The 16,293-nt window shown below is 41.9% G+C and overlaps 1 protein-coding gene across 2 annotated transcripts in view; it reads left to right on the forward strand.

Annotated features, from left to right (window-relative positions):
- RAD54L2 (RAD54 like 2) overlaps window positions 1–16,293 on the forward strand; it is a 69,020-nt gene that overhangs the window by 11,945 nt on the left and 40,782 nt on the right. For both annotated transcript variants that reach the window (XM_064724482.1, XM_064724480.1), the window contains exon 2: window positions 9,240–9,446. In XM_064724482.1, coding sequence (XP_064580552.1) covers window positions 9,296–9,446 — 151 coding nt within the window. In that variant the 5' untranslated portion in view covers window positions 9,240–9,295. The remainder of the gene's footprint in view (window positions 1–9,239; window positions 9,447–16,293) is intronic.

Consider the following 16,293-nt stretch of genomic DNA (forward strand, 5'->3'; position numbering starts at 1 on the left):
GCTCAGCCTGGAGAAAAGGAGGCTCGGGAGGGACCTCATTGCCCTGTGAAACTCTCTGAAAGGAGGCTGTAGCCAGGTGGGGGTTGGGCTCTTCTCTCAAGGAATGAGCAACAGGATAAGAGAAAATGGTCTCAGGTTCTGCCAGGGAGGTTTATATTGGATATTAGGCAAGATTTCTTCATTGGAAGGGTTGTCAAGCATCAGAACAGGCTGTCAGGGAAGTGCTGAGGTCCCCAGCCCTGGAGGGATTTAAAAGATGCATCAGTGTGGCACCTGGAGACATGGCTTAGTGGTGAGCCTGATGGTGCTGGGTTAGTGCTTGGACTCTGTGGTCTCAGAGCTCTTTTCCAACTCAAACAGTTCTCTGATTCAAGACTAATAATTCAATAATCTAATAATTGAAAAGGAGGGGAGGTTATAGTTATGAGGCAAGACATTCCATTTCTGTTGTATTTGGGGAGGAAACAGCATCTGAGCATAGGGATGGTGCTTTCTTACGACACATGGTTGCCTTCACTTGGGATGGGAACAAGTCAAGAGGACACGAGAAGACCTGGCTTTCCTGCTGTTCCCTCTGTTCTGGCTCACTGGGCACAGCTGCCAGTCAGGCAGAATTTGCAAATGCTAAATGAGCTTTGGTAGAAGAAGTGGTCATTTGGGGAAAGCACTTGACTGAAACTCACTCTTAACTTTGAGAGAAAGAATACCCAGAAGGTTGTGGGTTTTGGCTGCATCACAGCTGAGTGCTCTTTGTCATTCTGCTTCTGAATCTTGGAAATGTAACATTTTGGATTCTGTGTGGGTATGAATATACAGTATTGTGTGTTTGGTAAGAACAAGTACTGCAAAAGACATTGCTAGCATTTACAAAAGTTAAGTCAATTTATACACTTGGGAGGTAGTGACATTTTTACTCTAAAAGAGCTATGTTTGGTAGCCAGCAGCTACTTCTCTGGGTGGTTGTTGTGGTGCTTATTTGTCATATGGTATTTTACAGTAATTTGTTAATATATCCCTTTTCAGTTGCTCCTTCCTGGCTTAACACTGTGTGCTCGTGCTGGTTGGTAGCTAATATCCTGTTTTGCATGAAATGGGACAGGACAGTTGGATATGTTTACCAAAAGGGTATGGTGTCTCTCAGGATAGATTATCTTCCTGCTAATATTTGTGTACCTTCTTAGCCCAGCTTGCATTGTGCTGCTTTTAAAGCTCTTTTGGAAGTAAACTCCAGTATGTAGAGTCGTATACTCACAATTTTATAAGCTAAACATATAATATGCATATCATGAGACTCATAGCTCTTGTTTCTTTTGTGAAATAATATTTATTATCTCCATTGGGGTGATTTTTGTGTGTATCCAAATGATCCCCTCAGCAGTGTGTTGGGTTATTTGTGCTCTGTGGGGAGAGACAGTAAGCTGCATTCTTTTCCCTCTCAGGCCTGTCCAAACCATTGGGAAGTTTTCAGCCAGCACAGCACAACCAAAGTGGTGCTTCCATAACTAAGGACAGAACCACAGGAGGCTCTTTCTTCCAGTTGCTTTCCATGTGAGCTGCCTATAGTATCAGTGTTATTAAAGCAGATGTATTTGTGCAGGATAGATAAGGATCAGTGTAAGTGTTTTATTTTGACCTCATTAGTGAGAAAGGCAAAAGTCGAGAGATTTTGGTTACTTTGTTCTCAAAACTAGCAGAAAAGTGGCACTTAAACATTAAGTTTTTTTCACCACTGTGCAGTGTTGCAGGGAGGGAATGACTGAAAGAAGTTTTGGACAGTTTTTAATCCTTTAATGGATTTTTAATCTACATTGCAATCCAATAAAAATTAGTTTAATGTCTGATTGCTTGGCAGCAAATTGGGTCTAACATATGCTAATTGTCATATCACATGAGTTCAAAACTGTTTATTTCCATTTCCTCCTACTTCAGGATGATTTTTTGGTTTTCCTCTTGTTTTTGCTCATGTTCAAGTTTCTTTGGTAAGCTGTAGGTGGCATAAGTAATACTTCCTCATCCCTAGTGTAGTTATCACTGCTGGAGATGGGGTAGGGAATAAAGAGGAACAAACCTATGTGGAATACTTCCTTTTTCTATAACTACATAAACCAGAACCTCAGATTTTCAGTCCAGTTTTGAAGAGGGAGAAGGATGAGGCATCAAAACCAAGCTCCCAGACCTGTGTGATTCTTTGTGCTGTAACGCAGACCTGTGACCCAAGGCAGAGTTAAGTTGTGTAGACTTTGTGGTGTGGTGATGCCAGTGTGTGATGTGAGTGGTGTCTGTCTCACAGGGGCTGGTGGGCTGCCCTGGGCTGCTGCTGGTGGGAAAGCTCATTTCCTGAGCAGGGACACAGCTGAAGGCAGTGAATCATTCCCCTGTAAGGAAATGTGCTTCTCTGGAAGGCAAAGAGAGGAGTGTGTGTGGATGGGGTGGTACTGAGAAAATAGGATAAAATTAGACCTTTTAACATTTGGAAAACTTGCAATTTTCCTCATCCTGCAAGATGAAAGCATTGTTTATGAGCTATCCCAGTCTGTTTCTGAGGGATACCCTTCAAGGAGGTGAGCCATAGTGTTTCATATCTCAGTGACCAAAGCCACAAGTTGTCTTCAAAGAGTGACAGTGACTGTTCTTTCCTTGAGAGGGGAATAGCTCCATGCCTTTCCACTCCTCTCTGTTCCACTGCTTCTGTTTATGTAATTTAGTCTTGATTTATTACATAACTTCTTCTCTGGCACCTATGTATGACAAGAGCTTAAATTCCAGAGGGATCTTCCACTTATCTCTATCTTTCCTGCTTGGGAATTGGCTCACATCTTGACATAGTTTGGGTGTTCCTGAAGAGAAGGCTTGGCACACCTCTCCCTGAGCTGACTTTTCAAACTTATCTTTTGGAATTTGAGAATGGTTATCATTAATGCAAAGTAGGCAAGAATTTCCCAAATTAATCTGCTGGTTAAAATGCATTGAATGTAATTTGGAATCCTGATACAGTGTGCCCTACTATTGAGTTTTTCCCACCATTTGAAATATTTTCTTAGGGTTTTACTCCTTACACAGGTCTTGGTTGTTTTTTCTGTAGCTGTAGCAGCATGGACAAAACATGTAAAAACACATTCAAAAGTGGATTTTATATTGAAATGCTGTTTGCTTTGAAAGAAACAGTGATGAGGGAAGGAGAGTTTCCTTTAGCAGGTAATGCAAGTGCCATTTATATAGAATTTGACAAATACAGATGGATATTCTAAAAACATAGATGGAGATTCTGTGAAGTAAGAGAAATTTTTTGTTATTTTGTGATGGTGTTACTGCAGATGTCAGTAATTACTGGAAGCAAAACTGATCACATGCTTCTTACTTCAGGTAGCCTGAACTTTTATGCAGTAACAAACAAATTGCTGTTCTATGATGGTTCACTGGTGAGGCCATTTTGAGTATTTGATAGGAGAGAGTTGACTTATAGGAAGTCAATTTCTGCTTTAATATGATTAAACAAAATTGCCCTCAGAAGCAATGCATCAGTGATCAGGCAAATAATTATATACCTATCTAGATATACATCCATAAATACAAACACAAAAACATTTGCCCATTTCTGCTGGCTGTGTCCAGAGGTGAAGAACCTCACAAAATCTGTGTGGAAGGGAGTGCTGGCATCTTATGGAGAGTTCAGGTTTTCTTTAAGGGTCACAGAACGTGTCCAGTGCTGGCAGTGGGGTGTTCCCACATCCCTCCCGAGGTGCAGGAGAGAGGGGCCCTGTGGCTGCTCCCACAGCAGGTGGTGGATGCTCAGGTTGTGTAAGGAGCTGCAGATGCTGCCATTGACTCACGCTGGCTCTTTTTGTTCGGATCACAGTGGGAGCCAGGCCTTATGTAATGTTCATTGTCACATTCTCAGTGCTAGCACTGTCATGTCAGCAGAGGGGAAGGATTAGCTCTCCCTTTTCTTTCTTTATGGGTTGATTTTATGGGTTTTTTTGTTGGGGTTTTTTTTCCCTTGTGTTTTGAATTTTTTTTCATTTCTCCCACACTTTCTTGCAGCAGCTTTTGTTGTTCGTGTTGTCAGGGAACAACCAGTTTCAGGCTGGTTTTAGTTTTGTGGTGCCTTTTTCGAGGGGGATTGTTAGCCTGGAGATAATAAAAGAGCAAGTCCTGCAACTCTCTCAAAACTGATATATGGATGTGTTTCTAAAAGCAATCTGTTATTTCTTTGCTCTCAGTTCCTGTTCCCTACAAATCACAGTGGGCTCCTTAATACTCACATGCAGTGTGGGTGAAGACTAGATCCATTGTTCAATATTTATGTGGAATGGGGAGAAGCACACTTGCCTCCCTCAGAGGAGTGGTCCAGGACAAGCAGATGCTCCCCAGGTTATGATTTCACAGGCTGCTTCTTTTTCCTTCAGTTTGATATTCCTATGGAGAACACATCAGTTAGAGGGGATCAATGCTACTTTGTTTGTTTGTGATTTGAACAAGATAAAATGAAGGACAATTGTTTTCTTCCTTCCCAGCCAGCAGCCTGTGGCCACCAGTTAGCTGTGAGTCACAGCAGAGAAACTGCATAGCTGGATTCTCAACAGTCCAGAGAAACTGCATAGCTGGATTCTCAACAGTCTCAGGCTGCAAAGGAAGAAGGGATTTAAATCATGAAGTATCATTTAAGTATGGCTTTAAATGCAACTTGGGGGGGAATAAATTCCTTTTGTTTTTTCAGAAAACTCTGTTTAAAGCATATAGAGGTCTGTTGTACTACTATAGTAAAACTTCTGGCTCCTTTTTGAAAACAATATTTATCCTTTTAGGTGATTCCCCTGATACCATTTTTTACATGATAATTTAATAGAGGTTTTAATATGTTGCATAATGTAAATTAGAGAAATTCTACTGTTTGTTAGAATCAAACTGTTCAAAACCACTGATCTGAGGTTTATTTCTTACTAGATTTTGAAATGGAACAGAGAACTATTAATTGTTATTTTGCAATAATATTGCAAGTTACCGCTTGCAAACTGTTACAAGACTTTTTGTCATAGAGAAGCTTAAGCTCATAGTTCCTTTATTCATGCAGTTGGGTACTTTATGGTAATGTTCTGCTAGATACTGAAGGCTGCCTATGAGTGGTGCTAGTAGTGGTCTGACACACAGATGAGATTTTCCCCCAAGAACCAGCATTGCCCTCATACACATCCAGTTTGGAGTGTTTGTGTGTGAACTGAGTGCATTGAGAGGAATCTTATGGCCCCAATCAACCATTTTACTCTTGTTGCCCAACAAAAAAGAAAAACAGAAAAGGAGATTATTGTTGCCATAAAACATGACTGTGTAACAAACAGTGAAGAGTGTTATGCAGTACAGACTTAGAAATATCTGTTTTTATTAAAATCTGTTTTATTTGTCTGTGCAAATCCTCTTGGGGTTTGCCAGGGTGCTTGATCCTGTTTCTATGGCCTGGCACCACAATGGCCAGTGTGAAGTCTTGGTTACAAAACAGGCTTTAAGGGACAAATCTTGATGAGTCCCAGATATTGGGCTTGGCTAGAGGTTGGAGAGGTGATGGAATCCTCTTTACTGTTCAGCACTGGAGCAGCATTAGTGTTAAACCTGCCCTTTCTGAAGGGATTTGTATGGGATGGTTGTGTACTCAGGAGTGAGCATGTCCTGTCCCTAAATCACTTGTGTTTGTTGTAGTGGGCAAAGAGCTTCTGTAAAGTCCCTTTGGCTTTTGTGAGTTTCTGTAAGTACAGGGGAACCCTGCTTCTCCTCAAGTGAGGAAGGACTCTGTTCTGCCTTGTCCTGCACCCTTGCTTTTTACTCCATGGTATCTGTAATAGTTAATTAAATAATGGTTTTGTATTTACAGTGCTAGTGGATCCTCTGATGAAAGTGATGTACAGAAATGCCCTAAGTCCCCACATCCCCTGATGATTGCTGTTTCATTTAACAGTTTGGCTCATGGCATGCACAGCTCTGCTGTGAGCAACTATCATGTAGAAGGGGAAAAGTTGCTTTCACATTTCTCTCTCAATTTTATATGTGAGAAGTAATTTTAAAGCTTTGCAGAGGGAAAGAAAAACGCGAGGACAATAGAAATGTGTCCAAATTCTCAAGGTTTCCTCACCTAGAAATGGGGAACACAGAACCTTTCTGTGCAGGCTTGAGGAGGAGGCAGTCATCAGCACATGGCATTTACTTACTATCTGAGGTGTTCTACCTTAAAAAAGCAAAGCCCAAGAAACTTCAGAACTATTTTTATCTTTGTTGAAAGACGGGACATAATACATGAGAGAGGCTGTCTTGGATGTTAATTTGATGTGCAGTTGATTGCAGGGTTTAACTTCTGGGTAGGATAAACATGACAGCTCTTTTTTCCTCCCTGAGTAAGCAAGAGGAATTTTTCCAAGTGTTTCCCCCTAAGATCCCAGCCCGGTTTCTCAGCAGTCGAGGCACTGTGCTGGAAGGCTGAATATCTGCTGTAAGGGTGGTGCAGAGGGTTTGATTAGGATTTCTTGGGGCTGTAACCCTCCTGAGGCTCACATCCCGTGCGGGGATGTGTCAGGTAATCAGTTTATCTCTCGCAAAGTGCCCTTCCTGCAGCGATTAAACACTGAGCACAGTGCCTGCGTCTGCAAAGGCAGGAGATGGGGCAGGTTGGAATAACTCAGCCATAAAACAGTAGCGGCAGCCACAATCTGGCCCTGTTGTGTAATTCCCCTTGGTGGGAGGCTCCGAACTGGGTCAGATCGGTGTGAGAAACGAGGGCAGGCTCTGGGCTGTGCACCGCGTACCTGCTGCCACCAGGCAGGGCGGGAGCCCTCCCGGGAGCCGGCCCCGGCGGGGGAAGGGACAGAGATGCACGGCAGTGGGCACGGAGCGGTTAACCAGCTTTGTTTCACCCAGCTCTGCAAGATTTAGTGAAGTTTTTGCAAAAGCTTCTGTTTTTCTCTCCTGCATATGGCCGGGGCTGCCGAGCTCCTGGTGTAAGGAGTTGGCTTATACAGAACGTGTAGTTACCGCTAAACAAAAGTAAAGCTTCGATTTGAGCCCTTTTGTGCTCCAGTCTGAGGGAGAGCTGCTCTCCACTTGGTTTGATTTTATCTGTTAAGACACAGGGAACCATAACCTTGCATTTAAACAATTTTCAGAGAATGTTTTGTGTTTTGATTTGTGTTTTTTATATTTTAAGGTTCTGGTACAAATGATGGGACGTGAGAGGATGACACACAGGAGGATACTGGTGGGAGAAACTGTATCGTGTGTCATTCTTTGACCTGGAGCATTTAGTGACATTATAGCACTTCTGCTTTTGCTGTTTATAGAGGAGAGTTCATTCCTGCCGTATTAGCAGTGTTTGTGTTTCCTTGGTTGCTTGCTTCTATGCAAAAGAAAAACTAAGCCACTGTTTTGAAATAGACCTCATTTTGAAATAGACACAGACTTTAGCACAACATTTGTTAGGAAAATCTTCTGATAATAGATGGCTTTGTGTATGTAGCCCTTGACTGAAGTCACCGGACCCCAGAAAACAAGAGATGCTGGAGGTGACCGTGTTGCAGCAGCCTGACAGCAACTGGGCTTGTACCTGCAGGCCACAGAAGCTGAATTAATATCTTTGGCTTGTGTAAACTGGCACAGTTCCACTTGAGCTAATTCAGGTTTTAGCCTTTTCTGCCATCTGCTTGACCAAGCCAACTTATTCTGTGTGACACGTGTACTAGTGGAGGGACTTCAGTTGTCTCTGCCTGGTGGTAAAGTGCTCTTGGGACTGAGTGGTGAAAGGCTTCCTGTTCCAAAGCCAATCTCTGCAGTGCCTTCTTTCCCCTGTGCTTTCTTTCTTTCTGACACTCTTCAATGTTATTGAGGGCCAGAGCAGCAGCTGGTGACTTGAGCTGGAATAATTCAGCATACTCAACAGTTAAATTTTCAGCCCTGCTACAGGGGTGTTGTCTTTAACCTTCAGGTTTCTGAGTTAATCTGGTAACTGATGAAACACAGCTGAAAATGAAATTTAAGTGTTAAATTAAATGAAATTTTAAATGTCTACAGATATTTGAACTGCCTTATCTGCTTAGATGTTTGGGATTTAGGTTTGTTTTTAAGTGGCTGATTAGTTCTCAAAATTTTATAGTTTACAGTGGAAATGTGGTATAAGTAGGGGGCAGTGGGAAGTGAGTGATGAGGAAATGTTTCCTTCATCTTTCTTTAAAGGTTTTGGAGAATGTGTGGGTAGTAATTCTTCTGCAGCTTGATCTTTGAATACATCCTTTGCTTATATTCCTTAAGATCAGGATGCCTTCTTTCTTTTCCTTTCTTGGTTGTGTTTCCTTTCATCCATCTTACACGGCTCCTCTAGGATCATTCTGTGTGTATGGAAGATGAGTGCTCAGGAGTACCCATCACTGACCAGAAGTGACAGTGCATGATCTGAACAGATAAACTGGTGACTTGGTGATTGCCCTGACCTCTCTTGTGGCTTTATTTTTGTGTTCTACCACAATTTCTGCTGTAATGCACTGGAGTGATGTAACAGAGAAGTTATGCACAGCCAGCCCCAGTTCTTGTCCTTGAGAGAAAGGAAATGCAAATTTTGTCTGGTCCATTCTTTCTTTGTGTGTACTTTTTTTCCTGCCCTGTTTTACAATGGGAGTTCAACCTTTACAACTGGATCTTTGTTGTTTTCTGCCCAAACTATGAAGGTAACAGTGCTTTTGTTGTGTGGCTGGATCAGAGACTTCAGCCCGGCTGTGATGAGGAGGTGGGTGAACTTTGCAGTGGGTACAGCTGAGGCAGGAGGGGCTTTCTGTCTCTGCTCACTGTGATGGTGTTTACAGGGATCAGGGCAACAGGTATCTGGAGGGGATGCTGACACTGATCCTTTTTTGTATGCTTCCTTTTTGGATGGTAGTGTTCGGAAATCATTCACATAATTTATTCGTTTTTGCATCTCTGAATAATCAGGCATTGATAGCAGGAATTTTCCAGCAGGAAGAGTCCTGTGTGCATGTCAAGGGCACCAGTGAAGAGATGGAGATTCTTCAATGCTGGGCCTGTATCATTATGATCCATTTCTTGCAGCATCTGTTTTCTCCACAGGATTTTGTGCTTTGTCTGATATCTAAGTCTGTTATTTAAAAGGCTGATTTGTTTTTTTAAGTGCAGTAATGCTGCTGTGATGTTGAGCCTTGGGGCTCAAAGGCTGGGATTTGCTGGGCTCACGTTCCTCTCTGGTGTCCTTGCAGGGCTGCCTCACGGTAGAACATGAGCAGGTAATGCACAAGGAGCACCACTGGGAATCATGTCAGACGAGTCAATCTCAGGGAGTGATCCGGACCTGGACCCGGACTTGGAGCAGGAGGATATGGAAGAGGAGGAGGAGGAAGATGAGGAGGAGGCGATGGAGGAGGACAACGATGGGGATGACGAGGAGGACTTACTTGATGAAAGTGGTGAGTGAATGGGGTTGGGAATACGCTGATGCCTTGTGAAGGCTGCCCTAGAACAGAGGCCTGACAGAGTTAAAGAATAAAGGAGGGATTTATTAAAAGGTCTCCATGGATCCACCTTGGGCAGCACAAGAGCCCAGCCAGGGCTGCACCCAAGATGAACCAAAATGGTCACAAAATGCACAACCACTCACGGGGTCTCTCGCTTTGATCAGTTCTGCCCCATTTGCATATTGCAGTTAATTGTCCAGTTACAGCTTTAGCCCATGCAGTCCCATCCTTCTTGTTTTTCTCTCTTCAATCTGTGTTGTTTGTGCTCTTGGGCCTGAAATTTGGGTGGTAGTCCTTGGTCCCAAGCTAGGAGAGGAATTGTTTTGTCCAGCTACTCTGTGAAGAGAGCTCACCATCCCTTAATATGAAGCTCAGAACTACACACTAAAGCAGTACAGAATCTGAAAAATATAAAAGCTAAAACCTGAGGTATCAATACATTGTTATAGAAAGCTGGCTGTCACCCCTTGGGAGGTTGTGTAAGGGTTAGGATTTGTCCAGCTCTTGGCAGGGAGAAGTCCTTATGTGGCTGTTTAGTTTTAATAAATTTTTAATGTTAAATATACTCTCCTGACCAAAAAATATTTCCATCAGGAAAACAAGCCACAAGTATAAATTGTAAGGAGGATAGAATTTTTAAAATAGCTTCAAATTTCAGGAAAGCAATTATGTAAAGTAAATGAGCTGATTTGCAATTACTTGTATTATTTAAAGATTATGGTGAAAATAAATACATTTGTGTCATTGGCTTGTCCCATACATAAACAATTTGATGGATGCTATGGACAATTATTGCTCATTCACAGTAATCATCATTAACAGCTGGAAAATGTTCTTTATTGCCAGCATACAGGTTGGGTTTTCCTTTGTTTGTTTTACAAGAGGAAAGATGGAAGTGCTAAGTTGTCACCTTCTATCCTCACCTAGTTCCACCTGCTCTACTCTCTTCTTCAGGAGAGGAGCAGTTCAGACCAGGGCTAATGCAGGTGTTTGTGAGCCTGTGCTGTGCAGGTTACATTTGAGTGTTACTGGATAACTGTTCTGGGTCACGGCACAATCCTAGAAATGTCTGCTGGTCCAGAAGGGCTGATGTTCTAGGGCATGGAGGCTGGAATGAAGAGCTCAGGTGGGAATTCCCCATGCTGAATTTGCCTTCAAACTCTTTGTATCACAAACCTGTAGCCAGAGCCTGAGGGGATGCTCTATTCGCTTCCTTTAAAATTGCAATTTTTAATAACTTCAAAGGGTATGCAGGTATTTGAATATACCTACCTAAACCAACTGAGAGTAATCTTCCTTTTCTTAGCAGAGAATGTGTTAAAAATAGATGCTTCTCTCTTCTTCTAGTTACTAAAGAATTTTTGGCTTCAAAATAAATTGTTGTCCTCAAGTGTTGTTTGTTTTGCTGTTATATTCTTTCAGCCATGTGCTATTTGAAGATACTGTTTTCGTTTTAAATATTTTTATAAAAATGTTTACACAAAAACAAATGCATTCCTCTTTTTTTTTCTTTATTCACATGGTGACTTTTTCTAATGAGAAGGTAGCAGAAATGGAAGTGTTAGTTCAGGTAAGAAACAAGGGAATTCCCAGTATCAAGGCAGAGAAGAGTTACAAGGTCACAGGTTACTCTGTCTCAGACTGGTGATGATGATGATGATGATGATGATGGCACTTTGTTCACAGGACCCTGCAGCAGTGGGGCAGGAGGAAGTGTGATGTGGTTGCCAAACTTTCATTAACAGAAGGGAGTGTCTGTATGTCATGTCCAAGTGGGTCATTCCCACTGTTCCACTGGTCTGTTATCATAGACTGATGTGCTTTATCATCAACATCTATATTAGTGTGTGTGGGTACTCACAGCTGTTTGTTAGGATTATTCTTTCCAAAGCAGACAAGATCAACGTAGGCATACAGAGCATTGGGAGCTGCTAATGACAGCTCTTTATTTTCATGTTAAAACACTAGAAACATGTTTATCTTTTATATTTTTGTTGTGACTCATTAAAAATATTTTTTTTAAAAAAGTAGAAAATAATGAGGAACAGTAAAAAGAATTTACATGAGAAACTGACATAAAGTATTTTTATGTTTATTCATTACGTACAAGGGAAAACTCCCTCCCATGAGCTGAGCAAAGCTAAATTGCCTCTGAGGTTTCAGATTGTTCAGCTTTAATTCTGCCTGCCACAATATCAGAATGCTTTCTGGGTGCTTAGATGTATAATTATTATCTTCTGTGGAGGTGTCCAGTCTGCTTTTCCTGATATCTCCTTACAGCTACACATTGCCTCCAAAATGTCATTTGGCATCTGTATCACCTTAGATCTAATGTAAACCAGCCTCCTGCTCTTTAGCCTATGAAATATAACTAACTTCTGAATTAAGAGGTTCATTTTATTGTGCGCATCTGATGTTTGTAATCCCATGGCTTTGAAGAGTAACCTCATTCATAAATATCATATTTGGAACAGACAGTTTTATTCATAAGGGATGCCGTGCTCTAGTGTTTATATTATGAAGCTTTTAAAACGCTTAATTTTAATAATTTCTGTTAAAACTTTGTTCTCCCTATTCCCAGCTGTGCTGTTCTGCTCCCCTCCTGGTATTGTGGTTGTTCTGATCCCACTGGGGATCCTGGGGGGATCTTTCCCTTGAGGATGGGCTCATGCATTTTTCTAGCACAACAAGCTTTAGATGATTAATAAATCTTTCAGAGCTATTTCTTGGAAGGCTGACAGGCTGCTTAAACATTTTCTCCAAATGGAAACTGATTACTTGTTTTAAATAATAGTGATTATATCAATTACAAAAATAACATTTTTACTGTTTGCTTGCAAACTAGTGGCTTTGTTTAGGATTTCCGTGTATTGATGGTGGTTCAAATAACTTAAGAACTTTCCAGTGTTAATGTAATGTTATCCACACTTGGTGGTGGTTGATCATATCATCTCAGACTTAGCAGTGACTTGTGTTTTGCATGTTTAACCTGTTTTTGTCTTTCTGATACATGTTGTATGTGGAGTTAATCCTTGTGTGTAGTTTCAGTTTCATAGTCTTCCAGGAGTCTTTATACATTCTGGTATTTTAGTGCTATATTCAGTTTTGGCACATTTTTCTCCTTTCTGCTCAGTTTTGTTTGCATTTAGTACAGGCTGTCCTATAGGTGGTCTAGAGTTAGTTTGTACCTGTATTGTACAGGCTTTCAGTATGGAAGAACACAGCTCTTCAACCTTTGCCCCTGCCCTCAAGGAATCACAAGAGCCTGAAAAGCTAATTTTCTGAAAATTTCTCAGTAAGTGAAAGCTAATAACCACACGGCTTACATCTTTTATCCATTTCTTCAGTGGTGGCCAGGTAATGAACCTGGGCATCATGTGTAGGAAATCTTCCAGCTTTAGTCTTTTCTTTTTTTCTAGAATTCTCCTTTCAGAACATACCTATTCTGACTTACAGCCCCTTCCCTGGCTGCCAGACTGCACACCCATCCCAGCAGCACGCTTCAGTCCTAGCCAGAGGCTGCCACTGCTTTTCCAGCCTTGTCATCCCTGCCCACTTCATCTGTTTTTTCACCACTTGTGGGTTGCAGCACCTGTTTTATCATGTTTGATTTTGTGATAGCAATGCGTGACTGCTAGAAACTTTTTTTCTTACCTCCCTGAATCGTTTTCACTAGAAATGTGATGTACTGATGACTGTGGAGATAAAGGGCTGTTTCAAGTCCTGCACTTTTTCTCTGATCCTGGTTGTTGCTCAGGGCTGTGTAGGACTCCATAGGAATAAAAGCTAATTTGAGCAAAGAGGAAACAAATCTCCAATATGGATTTTACAGATCATTTCAAATGCGTGGACCGTTTATACCTCAGAGCTTTCCCAAGGAAAGCTGTTGAGTGTTTGAATGAATCCCACTGTACTGTTCTGTTTTTTCACTTTGGGAATGTCTCTGGATTATTCTGATGTCTCTGGAATTCATTATCTCTTATTCATATGTATTGCTGTAATTCTGCTGTTAATAGTGATGACAAGTTGCTTGTTTTCTTACCTCTGAGTGTATGGGTTAAACGCTTTCTTCAAGCGCAGTTTGGGGTAGAAGTGGTTGTTCAGTTCTCTCAAAGATGTCTTAATGAGCGCAAGCATTCAGACCCTGTCCTCAAAGGCTCCTAGTTGTGTTTGCATTCCAGGATGCATGGCACAGCAGACAGGGGTTGGAATCTGTGCTTTTAGGGTACATACTGGTGAACAATTTCCCAGTACTACAGTAGTGCTGCACTTCTTACTGTACAAAAATTCTAGGCAACACCAAATAATAACATATTAGGTGATACTGTTGTGATAAGACAAACTACATGGAATTGGCCTTGTCTCCTGCCCTGTGTTCTGCACTTTTTCTCCTTTCCTGTCCCCTGTTTCTTTCCCCACATTCCAGGGCTGGGAATGTGCGAGCTCTGTGGCATCTCTGTTTGACTACTGGAGAACTGGAGGAGCTCCCTCTTCCCAGCTCAGACTCATACTGTGCCTCCTACTCCCTGGCAATGTGCTGGAGCAAACCAAGACTGGTTTGTGTGGGGTTTGTGGACATACAGACTCCTAAAGAGGAGTGAATGAGAAGCACAGTTGGTTGATGGTACAGAATAATGAGTCCAGGAGAGGAGGACACATGGGTGCATGTGATGTTTTGCAGCTCCTTGGTAGGGTGAGTGCATCAGAAAATTTCAGAACATCTGAGAGATTGGCACATGAGTTGAGTGAGGGGGAAGAGAGACCCTTTTCCTCACCTTAACCTCTTAAAACTGCTGACCCTGCTTGTGACATTGATAGCTCAAACAGAGCCACCTTTCCTTTCTGCAGCACGACCCACAATGTATTTCAGTAGCTGCTTTTGCTTGGACTTGAGCTCCCACTTGGTACTCACAGTTTTGAACTTCCCCCCTTGATACCAAGGCAGGAGCTCTTGACTTCAGATGGCACCACTGCTGATCCAAGCTTGAAAAGATCTCTGCTTACCTTGAGCCCTCACTGGAGGAAAGTCTGTTCATTTAAAGGAGTCCTGCTTGATCAGCTTTTCCTACGATTTTCACTTCATTGTTGAGGAAAAAAAATGTTGGCATGAAATTATAGCAAGTATGGATTTTGTTTAATATGATGTTCCTCTGTGGCTCTTTGTGGGTCATCATTATAGGGTGCAATTACATTGAAAGGGAAATCAATTTGTATCTGCCTGGGCAAATTCTTTGTCTAATCTAATGGGAAAAATGAGTAGTTAATACCATACTTACTAGAAAGTTCATTAGCACCTGGAGTTATTAAAGCTGAAATTATTTTGGAAATCTGTTTTTAACATCATGTGGAAGTGTGGGTTAATACTTCTTTGAATGATACATGAATGCATCCTTAAGGTACAGAGATCTGCTGCTCATTTTGGAGATGGTGTTATTCATGTGCTTCCCACCCCAAAGCATTCTATCTTTTCTTCTCCCCAACAAAGTGCTGGAACAAAACAAAACTGGGGTGTGTGGGAGTCCCCAGCTGGATGTGTGTGGTTGGGAACAGAGCAACTTTCTGTCCTTACAGGGGAAGAGAGGAAAGTTTTTGGTATAAATCTGTTCACTTTGTAGGCTCCTCCTCCTCAAATATGTGAGTTTTTTGCTTTTTGACTGTGGTTATTCTTATAAATTAGGTCACGTTATATTTACCTGTATGAAACTGAGAGAGAGGCAGAGGAAGAGTATGGAGACAGTTTCCTATCTTGCTGAATGATATCATTTATCATTTTATATCCAGATTTAGAAAGGCCCATCATGCTGGAGATAAAAAGGAGAAAAAAACTGCTGTTAGAAAGTAATTTCCCTGCACTTTTTACCTCAAATGAATGATCGTGCTTGTGTTGGTAAATGCAGATTTGTTCCAACAACCTGAAACCTTTTGCCTTCTACTTTTGACCAGACTGCACAGCATTTTCTTTAAGGAAACACTGGTTTTAAATTGTCCTTCCTCTTTGCTAGAAAATTTAATTTATTCCTTAACAAGAGGAGGAGCAATTAGGTACTTACTGCTTTAATCTCTCCACTCCTTTTAGAAAGCAGCCTTTCACAGCTGTGTCTCCAGGTGGCACCAAGGGCAGATGGGCATCCCAAGGTCGAGGCAGCCTCAGAGAACAGAACTGCTCTTTGAGGAGCCCTGCTTCCATCTGCTGCAGTGTGTGCCACAGTGGCCTTGGGTGCTGCATGCTTCCTGCCTCACACTGGTGACTTGTTCTTTGATCTCCTGTCCTTGTTTAGCTGGAGGCAGGTGCTGGGGCTAAGGAAAGGCACAAGCCCGTCACAGTGAGCTTGGAGTGGAGAGCGGGGTCTTTTTGTTGTTTGAAAGTGGATGAGTTGGAGCAAAAGGTATGGAAAGAAACAGAAGCCAGGACTTTGCTAAGTCTAGAAAAGCACTGAAGACAATCATGAGGGGAGCTTTAACTGTGAACTCCTCTGTGTTCTGTATGTACATATGCCAGAGTGGTTAGTCCCCATAAGTTATAATCCTGCACTTTAATCTACAAGTAGATGTTTGCAGTGCACAAGGTGAATTTCTTGGGAAAAAGGAAGAGTGGTGATTGACATCATCTCACTTTTTCCTTCTTGATGGACTTCCCTATATAAATTCTTTTGTTTTGGCTACTTGTGGCTGGATGCAGCTCTCTCTAGAGCCCACCAGTACTATTTCCAAGGAAGCTGGGAGGGCATATCCTGGAGGAAACAAGCCTCTGCTCCAGTCTAGGTTTGTTGCCTATGCATTGGCTCTGGTCTTAGTAAAG

This window comes from Zonotrichia leucophrys, chromosome 12, assembly GCF_028769735.1.
Source record: "Zonotrichia leucophrys gambelii isolate GWCS_2022_RI chromosome 12, RI_Zleu_2.0, whole genome shotgun sequence".
In the NCBI taxonomy this organism is placed as follows: Eukaryota; Metazoa; Chordata; class Aves; order Passeriformes; family Passerellidae; genus Zonotrichia; species Zonotrichia leucophrys.